This window comes from Odontesthes bonariensis, chromosome 6 (genome assembly GCF_027942865.1).
Source record: "Odontesthes bonariensis isolate fOdoBon6 chromosome 6, fOdoBon6.hap1, whole genome shotgun sequence".
NCBI lineage: Eukaryota > Metazoa > Chordata > Actinopteri > Atheriniformes > Atherinopsidae > Odontesthes > Odontesthes bonariensis.
Window position 1 is genome coordinate 6,958,823 of NC_134511.1, and position 13,811 is coordinate 6,972,633.

At 39.5% G+C, this 13,811-nt stretch overlaps 2 protein-coding genes across 2 annotated transcripts in view; both read left to right on the plus strand.

Moving 5' to 3' along the window:
• znf608 (zinc finger protein 608) overlaps window positions 1-6,862 on the plus strand; it is an 80,766-nt gene extending 73,904 nt beyond the window's left edge. The window contains exon 9 of the mRNA XM_075467192.1: window positions 3,025-6,862. Coding sequence (XP_075323307.1) covers window positions 3,025-3,044 — 20 coding nt within the window. The 3' untranslated portion in view covers window positions 3,045-6,862. The remainder of the gene's footprint in view (window positions 1-3,024) is intronic.
• A 1,540-nt stretch (window positions 6,863-8,402) lies between these two features.
• Window positions 8,403-13,811, plus strand: part of cep120 (centrosomal protein 120) — a 30,446-nt gene continuing 25,037 nt past the window's right edge. The window contains exons 1-7 of the mRNA XM_075467193.1: window positions 8,403-8,635; window positions 9,859-10,015; window positions 10,910-11,024; window positions 11,106-11,250; window positions 11,879-12,027; window positions 12,766-12,963; window positions 13,041-13,259. Of these exons, the coding sequence (XP_075323308.1) occupies window positions 8,587-8,635; window positions 9,859-10,015; window positions 10,910-11,024; window positions 11,106-11,250; window positions 11,879-12,027; window positions 12,766-12,963; window positions 13,041-13,259 (1,032 nt within the window). The 5' untranslated portion in view covers window positions 8,403-8,586. The remainder of the gene's footprint in view (window positions 8,636-9,858; window positions 10,016-10,909; window positions 11,025-11,105; window positions 11,251-11,878; window positions 12,028-12,765; window positions 12,964-13,040; window positions 13,260-13,811) is intronic.

Genomic DNA, 13,811 nt, shown 5'->3' on the forward strand with positions numbered 1-13,811 from the left:
TTCTTCTTCTGGAAATCAGAACGACTGCAAGTAATCCTGCAGTCTGAGAGCGAAGTGCTCTGTTCGGTAAATACGTTACGGTGAGAGGTCTTTAAGATACGATGGAGCCTGGTCATTAAGGGATTTACTGTGTGAATGTGAGGAGAACGAGTTTAAATTCTATTCTGAACCTTAAAGAGCTCCGCTGAGAGGCTAAAGCGTCAAAATTATGATCTCAACTTCAGCTTCACTTCTGTATAAATCACACTTTACAAAGGCTAAAAGCAACATAAAAGATCCAGAAATATAAAAGATGAAAGACTTGTTGTAAATGAAAGTGATGTGCCAAGTAGTAGAAGCATTAACAGTTATATTAAAACAATAACTGAGCAGCGTTAAAGGTCTCTAATGGGCTAATTCCCATCAGAACTCTCACTGGAGGCTTTTCAGAGGACGTCGGAGCTAGTTTTTCTGTATCTCTCTGACACATGATGCTAAAAACACTTTATATTAAGACACAGAGACATTCTAATCGGAATATTCCTCCAAGTAACTGTGATTCATTGAGGTTTAGGTCGTCCAGTTTTGGCCAAAATTGTCTGGGAGGGTGTGTTGGATCACATCTGTTCATTTTTAATTTTTCATGTATAAAACATGACGTAAAGCATATTATCTAAACGAGCCGAAGGTGTTGTGACACCTGGTCGACTGGATTAATTGAGCATTAATGCAACCTTGTCACATTGAGAATGAATCTGTTTAGGATGGAGGAAGTAGCTGGCAGTGTGGCTCACATTATCCACCATGTTTGCGTCTCAAAAATGCAAAATGAGCGGTAGAATCGTCTCGTCTTCAAGCCATCTGCCTTGTCGATAGATTCGATAGCTGAACCATCTCTCCTGGGAATAACAGCTCGCTGCCTATTTTCCTGTGAGATGCTCGTACCTTGTTGCTTAAATTATCCTCCAGCATCACCCACTCTGCAGTGCCTTTGTAAATAATGCAGAGGGAAACTGCCCGGGCAGTTAAAGAGCGAAGTGTGATGATTACCTCACTGCTGCAAAGACTGCATTTATCTATAAATGGTAATTGCTTTGGAGAAAAAAAGGAGATTAACAGAGGGGATGAAGACAGAGGAGGCCCACAAACCAACAGCAGACACAAAGCATTAAAGATCACTAATTAATTTTCTCCTTATCTTGAGATATGGAACGGCTTTGTTGCATTACAAAGGAATGATCTCATTATTGTTAAATAACAAATGCCGGTAATTCTCTCATCTCTCATTTATGGTGTTGTCTTTATTAGTTTTGGCACCTGGTGTTGCTTTAAAGCTGCGTTTCAACCACAGGAACCGTCCCCAGAGACGGATGGCTTTCAGGGAGAGCTGCACCTCAGTGCTGGGGGGGTCGATAATAGAAAATGTAATGAGAAACGCAGATTTACGAGCAAAAAGTGTCTGCAACTCGCTTAATTTAAGCCAATCATTATGACATTTGGCTATATTTCTAATGACTTTCTATTGGTTTACGAGCAGATAATGCCCTCCCAAACATGGTGGACATATAATAGCAGTGGGTTTTAAAAAGTGCTTAAAATCTCCATGATAGCTTTGATTTCCACACACTGCAATTTTCCATCCCAAATCAAAACATGAAGAAAAATGTATCAAATGTGTTATTACTTAAAAAAAAAGTTTTTTTTAAAGTGATTTTTCTGCATTTTTCTTCACAAACTTTACATTTACTGTATGAAGTGAAATATGCTTAAAGCTTTAAAGCTTTACTTTTGAATCATTGAACTAATATTTAGCTGTGTTGCAGTCGGCCATCTTTTGGCACCTGTGAATGAATTTGGCACCAGGTATTCCAGCCCAGGATGATTGGACTACATTCCACAATTCTTCAGTATTTCTTGGTTTTGGCTCAGAAACAGCATTTTTTTAATACCCCCCCCCCCCCCCCCCCCCACCCCCCCCCCCTCAAGTTTTCTGTTGGATTCCATAACTTTTAATTAATGTTTTTGGTCTGGAACCAAGATGTTCCCTTACTCGCATGTTTTGCTGTCGTGGTTGTCTTGGCTTCTAATTGTTACCGTACTGGTTTGGTTCTTTTTAATCCATTTGAATAGTAGTTTTCCATTTTCTTCCACATCTTTCTGGTTTTGGTTGCCATTTTAAAGCGTTTGAAATCATTGAAGCCTATCGTTTTCTGCACTTTTTCATATCTTTTCTCCTCTCCAATCAACCTTTTAATCAGTTTATCTGAACAACGTCTCAACAAACCCATTTTGCTCAGAATTTCATAGAGAAATGCTTTAAATGTTTTAATAAGCATGTAGAACAGTTGCTGCCTTCATTCTTGAATTAGTAGCACCTGTTTGACACCTGTTTTTTCACAGAATGAACCACCTGAGCTCCACACGGCTTTGATTTTAAAAACGCCCCTTTCAGTGAATGAATCAATAACACAGAATCAGCAGCATGCATATCATGACTGTTGGTTTTCTATTACTCTACTACACCTACCAGGGAATCATAAACAGTGATTGATCGGGTTAGTGCTATTATTTTGAACACAACTGTAATTGCGCAGCATGAGGTATCTAGCTTTCTGTCTCTGTTTTTTTCCTCTAACTTGGAAGCGATTCCACAGTTCTTTTAAACAACATATTGTTGAGCCAGCATCTGAACTAGATAGCTAAATAAAGTGAGATTAGGGCATCTCCTATCATACCCTGTAGTCATACACATCAGAATAAGGGCAGATTGACTAACATGGAGATCACTCCCGCCAACATAGCTTATCTTGAGCAACTCCATTTAAGCTAGCTCCAGAGGACTACCTCCATTTCCTGTTAAATAATACTATTTTGCTAAGTAGGGTTGTGTTAAAGGGATAGTTTGCCTCTTTTGAAATGAAGCTGCATGACATCCCATATTAACAATATAATTTATTAAATTTGACTTACCACTTACACAGTGGCTGCACTGTGAATGTTCTTCATGCACCTGAACATCTTTGTTTTATGTCTTTGTCTCCACAGACAACGAAGGGAAGAAGTAGGACCATGTGACCACATCTCACATGAGGAACGGCAGATTTATCAGACATCAATTCCTTGGTGTTGAATAAGCTTCACCTCGCTCAAGAGGCAAAGAGAAAAAAAAACAAAACAAAAAAAACCTCTTTCATTTCTTACTAATGACAACTACCAATTTTATAACACATCACAGAGGAGCAGATGAGCCGGTGGAGGGACACGTGGCACGACCAGGACCTTTATGTAGGATGAACTAACTGTATAAATCCAGCATTCACAGTTTTGGCAGAAGCAGACATTGTGTATAAAAGCCCGACTGCAGCTGTGGTGTTCAACTTTATAAAACGCACATCTATCGTAGTGTATTATAATGATGATAGACTGAATGTACTGATGACTTACACTATCCCAGTGGTGTGGATCATCTTTTTAAACTTCTATTGGGACAAAAACAGCATTAGGAAGCTAAAAAGTCTATAATTATCCTTATTGTTCTCCTTATGATTATTGAAGTGGTCCTCTTCCCTCCATAGTGCTGACTCTACATTTGTATTACTAACCTGTACTTGAGAGTAACCATGTTGATTGTATTGTCTTTATGTGAGAGTAAACCTTCACATCAATCTACCCAGTGCCATGTAGGAACCCCAGTGGTGTATATATTCTGTACAGATTCATGGCAGAGCACTAACATGCTTTATTGTACTATATGTCAGTCTCCATCACGGGAGCAGAGGGCAGAGAAGGGATATCCAGCAGAAGAAAATCTAATTATTCTTTAATCCTCGATTTATTTCTGTAGCACAGTCAATATACTGTCATTGTTTAGGTTGGATATGTGATAAATACCATTTTGTAGAAACGGTGCAATAGGCATTTTCTTCAGACGAAAATTACATTGCCATGGAATTTGGTCAATTTGAGACCAAATTGACCAAACTTTCGCTCATGGAGTGCCAATTTTGTAATCATTTTCCCATCTGACATCAAATGTTGATGCAAGAAGCAGCTTCTTCAGAGCAGAGATAAGCTGTCATTTAACCGTGTGCCAAATCTACGCCACTGATTAATGAAGCCAATCGAGCCAGCTGAGACGTGACTGATGTCATTTATCCGACTCTTTGTTTCTGCTGACACAAACACGCCAAATTAATGCTGGTATAATGAAGCTGATTTACTTTCACGTAACATTAAAGTAGGGTTGTTTATACAGTGGTTTTTGAGGGTAAAAAAAATCCACCAACTACCTTAACAGGGGTGCTAAAGAAGCAGCAGCAGTGGGACACTGCTTTACAACTTCATAACTGAATGCATAATATGACCTTATATTTTCCATATGAAATTATTATGTGATATAAATTCATAATTTGGTGCAAATAATACTAAGTAAAACTGTTAAAGCAAGTCAAGTTTGTCAAGTCAGCTAGTCACAGCTTGCTAGCGTTAACGCTAGCAGCAGTTGATATTACTTTTTTGTCTAATTTGTATTTTAAAAGGACAATTTTAATGCTCAAACATGGAGTTACTAATGTTAATTAATTTCAGGAGTGTTTATCTAAATGATTGCAGCAGCTAAATTGTATTATCAAAAACCAGGGACTAAATAAATTGCCGTTCTTACAAGCTAGGTAGCCTAGCTTAGTTTAGTAGATTAGCAGCACTTGCTACCAATAGGCTACCTATGACTGGTGAAATTTGCTTTGCTTTAGGGAAAAAGAACATTTGATATATTTAGCTAAGGTCATGTGTTCAGTTTTTTTTGTTGTGTTAACATTGGCCAAATAGTGAATTGTTTATGATGAAAATGTGTTTTAAGGAGAGTTAAATGAAGGTTTTACAACTGGTATGTCAAGAACAACCACAAAGTTGTTGCTGATCAGACCGTCAGCAAATACACTCTTAACCTCAACAGAAAATGTAAAAAGCAATCTGAAAAAGGGAAGTACCAACTCGAGCAGAGTCTCTTACTTTTTGTCGTTTCTCTTGAAGAAAAATTCCAGGGTGAAATTGAAATTGTCCACTTTCTACAGTTAATCGATTTATTAATTGTAATCTTGTTTACTCAATACCTACATTTAAGCTCAGGTAAAATTAAAGGTTTTTTATCTTTTATCTTTTTGGTTTGGCACAAATGGCCTCCATAGATTTACAGATGTTTTACAGTCTTGTTTTCAGAAATTTACAACTTTTAATTAAACCAATTATTTGCAGGACGATTTCTGTCATTTAGACTTTAAGATCTTGCCAGTTTTTGCAAACAACCTTGTTGATATTTTTGGTGCTTGCTGCTTTACCTTCAAGAAATCTTTTTTTTTTTTATCTTAAAATAAAATTATATGGACAGTGACAATAAGATCTGACGTGATAAAACTGGAACGACAATTATGCTTAATTGATTTATTTGAAGTAAAATGGCCTCGCTTGTTTTGTCAGTGACTGAAGTGGATGCTTACTTCTCTGGAGTCAATCTTTCGCCCTGTCCCCTGCTCCCATGCTTTCTATAAGCTAACTAGCTCACTGCAGAGCCTCTGATAGACACAGTGGACAAGTTCTATCTGGTGTTGCTCCACTGCCAGGTATTCAGAGCAAATATATACTTATCACATTATTTCCTCACTTAAGAAAGGTTAGAAGACGTTTGTCTGGGGATCCTCAAAATAACTTGGAGAGCTACAAACCACACGAGTTTATTTGAATAAATCTCAGAGCTCAGCATGTTTGCACATCCATGCTTGCAGGACTTCATGCACCAGAGGTCAGTGGTTGTGGGAATGTGATGATGGAATATGGGGTTGCAGATTATTAGTGTTAAGGCTGATTCATGGTCTCCAAGCCTGTACATGGCGGCAAACTCAACCTGGCATAGGCTGCACATTCCACACTCACTGGAAAACATGGTGAAAATGAACCTATCATTCTCTCACCGTAACCCTCTCTAACACTTGACCCCAATTTTGTCATTTATCATTTTTAAGCCGAACCATTTGGAAGTGAGAGTGAGGTAGAAAAGGACCGTGGAAAACGTGTGGGATAGGTCCCAATGGGTCACAGGTTTCTGGCATGTAAGTGGGTGGACTAACGCTTCCATTTGCCCCCTCTTACCTTTTTAAAAGTGTTTTTTTGGTCAACAGAAGTCAACAAAAACTAGTTCTCGACCGTCACATAGTGAGATGTTATTGCGTACTGAGAGTTTAAACGTTGTCACGTAACAAAATGTAATCTGTGTCAGAAAAAGAAAATGAAAACCTGCTTTGTCAACCTTGGTCAAACTGACGTTTTGCACCATGGACCGACCTATCTGTTACATATTTTGTTGTGTGTTTGGTTGAATTCCTGCGCTACAGCAAGTTTGCTTGCAGTTTGATTGACCCTGTTGATGTTATATGGAAACCATGAACTAGCCTTTAGCTCCAAATGTGACCCTGCTGTAGCTCGAGCCCCAAAAATTGTCTGTTTTTATGATAACTGTCTAATTATTCAGTACGTGCCCTGGCATAGTAACGACATAAGGACACAAAATGGCTGACTGCAGTCTTCCCAATGCCCCACTGTATCTATCAGCGGCTCTGTCTCTCTTACACAACACCTTACCTGCATAGTATCAGTGGTCATTCTATTACTTGAATATAGTGCTATGAACTCTGTTTACAAAATGCTCAACTTTTGGGAGACACAGTGTTGTCTTATGAAGGCTGCTTGGTATGTTCAGTTCATCCACCTGGTGCATCCAGTAAATAACACACAGAAACCGTATAAACATGAAACCTGCTGTTGCTTTTTTATACTGTACATGCCTTAATTCATATGTTTGGCAATCATGATTAAAGGATGTTTATATATAGTTGTTTTGTGCAGTTTTTATTCTCCATCTGGGAATTGAACCACCAGTCTTCCAATTGGTGGATGATCTGCCCCACTTCTTAAGCTACAGCATATATGTAAGAATGGTCTTTAAATCTTATATATAACTAAATTTAAAGGTATTTTCTGAGTTGGCAGCGACTTCATTTTCTTCAGGCATGAGCTCCTCTTAAAAAGAAGAACAAAAAAGAGTTGTTTCATGTAAGCACTGATTTGACAGACTGAAAAGTCTTTTAAAACAATTTTTTCCTTTCAACGTAAAAAAGGATCTTTTTATGTGAAAGGATATAAAAAAATATGTTTAGGGTCATTCAAAGATAGTGTAACAACGGGTTGAAATACTTTAAAACTGATATTCTTTTATAAAGCATATTTCATTGTTTTGCTGGTATAAAACGGGAAATAAATTACAGAAACAATCAGTCTGAGCTATCAGCCAAATCATTATCCTTAACATTAATATCGGTATCAGTCCACATTTTTACAGTTGGGGCATCTTTAATCTTGATATTGTCCCTTCCATACGATACTGAATAATTCAGCATCCTGTCTTTTAGAATCACTCTCTGGTTCAAACATTTACAGCTGAATTACCCGATTATTTGGATTGGCCTTCATATTAAGAAGGAGATACAGGGCAGGCGGTGTCATCTGAGGAAAAATATTAAAGTTATTTTTATATTATTTAATTTGTTTCAAAGCATTGAAAGGTGAGTTTTAAGGGGTAAATGCTTTGAAGACGGAGTTTCTGCCCAGTTTTGTGACCCTGGAATGCAAAACACAACAACAAAACAAAATAGCAACAACATAAAATGAGAAACTTTGAGTCAACGCAACAACAATAGAGATAAATCAATATTTATTAAATACAACAAAACGAAAAAATATATATTTCATTAGTTTCAAAGAAACTATTGAAAACTAAAGCAAACAAAAACTTCAGCTAACACAAAATATTTTTTTCTGACATGTTTACTTTGTGTTTTCGCATTTTTTTCTGAAATATTATTTTTTTGTAAAGTTTTCTTTGTTGTATTTTCTTTTTCTTCTTTAAACAGTAACCTTAAAGTAAAACAATGTTTCTTTGCTTGTGAGGTTTGTTTGTTTTCTATTTTGTATTTCATTGTGTTGTCATGCTTTGGGAAACGTTTTGTTTTGATGTTTCATTGTATTTTAAAAATGCAGAGTGTTCAGTTTCTTTGTTGAGTTTTCCAAAATGTTGTGTTGTTTTCAATTTTGTTCTGTTTTTTTCCACCACAGGGCCACGGCACCGTAGCCTCCACAGTGCCGAAAAGGAACCAAAATACAACCGAAGTTCAATAATAGTAAAATGATAATTCACAGTGAATGAAATAGTGTTAAATTGGAGCAATTAATAAAGAAATAGTGTAGTATTATCATTAAATAAATGAACGTGGTCGTGTGCTACAGTTCAACCTCCGGCCAGCATGGGGCGCTGGAGCCTTTCAGCCGTTTGCGTCACCACTTCCGGTTTTAAAACAAAATGGGTGGCGCCAAAGCTTCACAACAAAGCGGTTGTTCGCTTTTGTAACGGGCGGTTTCCTCCGTATTACTTCTTATTATTTTGGCTACAGTTTCACCCCGACAAATCATTTCTAAGGTGAACGATGGCGTGAAGACGGAGCTTTACAGTTCGTGTCAGTTTGTCTGAAAGTTTTTCTTTGGAGCCGCACAAATGTCAACATGGCTGCGAAGACGGACCAACTTCTCATCGTTTTGTCCATTCTGGAAGGTGAGCTGTTCGAGGAGGTGAATAACGAGTCAAACGGCTCGGTGTTTGCTTCCTAAATCAGTTATGCGGAATATATCTTCACGTTCAGCTGAAAAACGGTGTTTTTAACTATTTTATTGGAAGTACACAGCGGGTTTAAGTGTGATTAGTCCCGTATTAACCTTCTGCTCTGCTCTGACAGTTAAAGCCACCCTGGTGTGTGATTAACCGTTTGTTATCCGCAGAGTCGGTGGTTTGTGTCACCATGGAGACAGATTTTAAAAAGAAATATATTACTCATTAGTCGGTGCAAGTTGTTTATTTCAGGGCAACTTTTCTGCTTACTGAGATAATTAAACCACAGTCAGAAATATATGAACTGACTTCTGACCCGGTGGATCACAGATAATCAGCCTGTAATCATGTACATGATTAAACTTTACTTTGTTAAGAAAAAGTGCCAAATATTCGCTCTAAATGATTTAGTTTTACATGATGATTTAAAAGAATAAATTCGGGTGTTGTGGAATATTGTTTGACTAAAAGAAAAGTACATTAAGCAGCAACTTAAACTTTCTTTCATTAATTTATCACATTTAATGAGAAAATGTCCGTATACAGAAGAAGGGACAATATGGGAATTTAATTGAAGACAGTATGAGCCCAATGTATTTAATATATTTATTTTGTCTTGTAAACTTAATTTAATTATATCAAATATATATATATTAGTAATCGGTCCAATGAAATGTGGGCAAATTAACCAAAATTTAAATAGATTTTGCTCATCTGTTGCTGTTAACTGCAGTATTTGAACTATTGAAGTAACATCTTATATAGAGAAAGTCACTTTTAGACTTTTTGGCTTCGTCTTGTTGGATAAAACCCACATCAGTGACTTTCTACCAACCAGTTATAAAGTTATTCTGTATCTAAATTGTGATTCTGTGGGTTATAACGATCTCAAAAAGATTCAGTTCTCTCGAGGCCTCCGAGGGTATTTCAACAGCCCGTAGCCATAAATATATATATATATATATATCTGTTGTTGTGGGCTAAACTTAAAGTGTGATAGAGGAGACGGAATAGAATACCTCTCAGTTGTTTATTAAAAAGTTAATGCTACTCTACCAATTCTATTTGTTATCTGTCAGTGTCTCAAAATAATGTGGATGAATGCTGCAGAAAGCGACTGTGTGTGCAGGACTAGATGATTAGAAATGAAACTCTCCGTCCTCTCTTAGGTCGCAACTTCCCGAAGAGCTCCTGCCTCAGTCTGGTGGTTCAGGCGAGCTTTGACGGAGAGCAGCTGGCCACGGACCCAATGGAGCACCGGGAGCAGCCGCTGTTCAGCACCGAGCTGGCCTGGGAGCTGGACCGCAGGACGCTGCACCAGCACAGGTCTGTGTTCACACCCTACAGCTCTTTGAGTTTAATTTAAATGTAAATGTACTTTATTTATACAGCCCTTTACAGACAATCCTTACGGTGTACCAAAGTGCTTTACAGCAGGTAATAGAGAAGAATAAGTAAAAACAATAAAAGAACAGTGAAAGCAATAAATCGAATAAGATAAAATCAGATAAAAGTGTCATCATACTACTAGGTATTAAAAGCCATCCTAAATAAGTAGGTTTTTAGCCCAGGTTTGAAGAGGCCCGGGTCAGAAATAAGACGCAGCTGAACGGGGGGCTTACTCCAGAGCCTGGGGGCAGCTTTGGGAAAAGGCTCGCTCACCCCAGGGTTTGTATTCTGACCTGGGCACTTCCAGCAGAAACTGATCTGTTGACCTCAGAGCTCTACCAGGACTGTTAAAAGCTCAGATAAATATGATGGGGCGAGGCCGCTAAGAGCTTTAAAAACAAACGTTAAAAGTTTAAAATCAGTTCTATAAAGGACAGGAAGCCGATGGAGGGAGTTAAGAACGGGAGTGATGTGCACATGTCTGTTGGTGTTGGTTAAAAGACGGGCAGCAGCGTTCTGCACCAGCTGAATTTAGAGTAAATTCGTGTTTTGAATCACAGCAGTGCCACAATCACCGTGACTGAATGTGTTCATGGGAACAATCTGTTCTGTAGAAACACTACGAATAAAATATTGATATCACACTGAATTACTTATTTGTTTCTTTCTTTGGTCTTTTGTCTCCTCAGATTTATTTATCCTCCGATTTATTTATTGATTGAGACTTTCTTTTGTTTGACTGATTTGAACATTAACCTACAGCCTCCGTGTTTTTACCCGACGCCACGTTGAGCGTCTGTTCGCTAACCGTTGGCGTCTCTCTCCTCTCAGGCTGCAGAGAACTCCCATCAAGGTTCAGTGTTTTGCTGTTGACTCGGTCAGCAAGAGGAAAGACGCCGTCGGCTACATCATCCTGGACCTCAGATCGGTGCAAGAAGTCAAACAGGTGAACGACGGCAGAGGAATGTTTTAATGAGTGACCTCCAGCTTGTGCTCACATGACCGGTGTTCTGATTAAATGTGTCAGGAGCCTCGCTGGTATCCGCTGCTGAGCAGCAAATACACCAAGCAGAGACCCGCCCTCCTCCTCAGCATGGTGCTGGAGAACGACTCCAAGGCGTCCGAACCTTCGCCCGATAGGTTCAAAGCCAAGAAGGCGCCGCCCCGACAAGGTCAGCTGGTTCTCCGTGTGCTTTATCCTGTCCACGCATCCTCTGAGTGTATTTATTATTTAGTGTGAATGAATTTATCGAATTTCAGTGTGAAGTTTATCGACTCTTGTTCTTCTCTGCAGCCCGAACTCTGTTTCTCTTTGGTAAGCCGTCATCGATGAGTCTAACTGTGACTTGTTTAGAACTAGAACCAGTCCACGTGTGTTTGTTGCTCTTTAAAATTTGCTATTTGCTTGATGTTTTTCCACAAGCTAAACGGGACGTTAAAGTCTCTCATCCAGGTGCGCTGCAGTCGTCCGGTGACAGAGACACATAAAGTTGTGTATCGTCTGCATAACTGTGATAATTGATGTTAAAGTTCTGCAATATCTGACCCAAAGGGAGCATATACAAGTTAAACAGAAGAGGTCCAAGAATTGACCCCTGGGGGACTCCACAAGTCATGGCCACTCGCTCAGATTCATAGCTGCCAGTGTTTCTAATTTTCATGAACTTTTTGGGTGTCAGAAATGTCTCCGTCAGCAGAGTCTGTATTAAACTCAAGTGAGGTGAAACCACTCTGTGTCGTCTGTAGTTCAGACCCAGATCCACCTCTGATATTCTGGAGTTTTTCATCTTCCTCCTGCAGGTTCCTCCTCAGTTACCGATCTCCTCCCTGACAAGCTGGAGGCCGTGCTGATCCCAGACCAGGGTTACCATCAAGTGGGACCTGCAGATCTCTGCACCGACATGTTCGTCCTGTCCGTCACCGTGGCCTTCGCCACCAAACTGGAACAGGTGACGAATCCCTCTGACGCCCGACCGATAACTCGAGCTGCGACTGTATTTATTTACTGTAGATAATGAGGTCACAGCCAGAAATTTCCAGCATCTGTTATCAATTAAGTTTGATAACAGAAAGTGGAGAAACACTCGGTTTTTCTTGGCTGTAAAGTCGCTCACTGGATGGTTTTGTTGTCGCTGCTGCTGTTGCTTTTTCCACATGCGTCACATGAAGATAAACCCAGCTGACAGCGTATCTATGGCTGCTGTTTGGGTCTGAGTTCTGGGAGAAGCTGTGAGACGTCATGCGGTGAATAACCCGAGAGCTCAAACCTTTTCTCAAATACACAGACAGTTGGTTCTGATCCGTCTTTCATCCACAATCTCGCTGCGAGTCGAAGCCTTGAACTGGTCCAAAAACCACTTCAGATACTAAAAGTATCCTCTAAAGTACAGAAAACAGGACTTTTTTTCTTGATATGTGCTCTTTAATTGAGTCTCGACTTTGAATATTTGTTGTTTTTAACCACCTTAAACATGAGAATTATGAAATATGGTTCAAATATTCATGTTATTGTTGGGAAAATGCAGTTATTTTACTTTCTTTAGAGCCTGTGGATGTAAATAGAACATTTGCTGAATTTTATTTCCAGTTTAAATGTTGAAACTGAGCTCAAATTAACCCTAAAATAAAAAACAAACTGACACGTAATCTTTGAAATGAGGTATTAAAGTTGTTGTTGCTCGCTGCAGTTGATCCCCAGCACTATGAAGCTGTCAGCAGAGGACTCGGGGTTCTTCTTCTACTACTCTCTACTCGGTAACGACATCACCAGCGAGCCTTTTCACAATCTTCTGAGCCCCGACTTTGAGCCGGAGCGCGCCTCTGTGCGCATCCGCAGCAGCAAACAGATCCTTCTGCCCTTCCTGTCCCAGCAGCCCAGTTTAGAGGTGAGTCAAAGCAGCATCTGTGTGAGGCCTCGTTGTGACTCTCCTCTGAACGCTGCAGCCTTTCTCCACCCCTTCAGATCCACCTGTGCTGTGGGAATCACTCTCTGGGCTGCACCAATGTTTCCCTCTCAGCTCTGGCTGCTGTTCCTGTCGATCTGGACAACAAGGTGGCGACGGTGGAGGGAGCCTTCGTGCTGCAACCTCCGAAACGCGTGAAGCTCCCGGCTCTGCCTGCAGACCTGCAGTCCACCCTCGGAGTGGCTGTTACCTTGAGAAAGGAGGACGTCGCGCCTCAGGTACTCACACACCTCCAAAGAATGAAAATACTCTCAGGAAAGAACATCTCTGGTGTATCTGAAGGTGTTAAAGGTCCAATCCAATCAAATTTTATTTATAAAGCACTTTACAACAACCTTAGTTGACCAAAGTGCTGTACAGAAAAATAAAAACATTAAATTAAAAGAAAAAAACAGCTATATAATTTAAAACAATAATAATACTAAAATAAATTTAAAAAAGACGTGCGGCAGCATTTTGCACCATCTGAAGACGGGCGATGGAGGACCCACTAACCCCCACATAAAGAGCATTACAGTAATCCAGCCTTGTGGTTACAAAGGTGTGAATTACTGTTTCAAAGTGTTGCTTTGGAAGAATAGGTTTTATTTTTACAAGCTGCCTCAAGTGGAAGAAACTCTATTTAACAACCAAATTTACCTGACAGTCGAGCTTGAGATCAATATCCACTTTCACCCCAAGGTTAGTGACAGTTGGCTTAATGAACTGGGACCCAGTAGTGCCACCAAAAACCATCACCTCTGTCTTTTTCTCATTAAAATTTAAAAAGC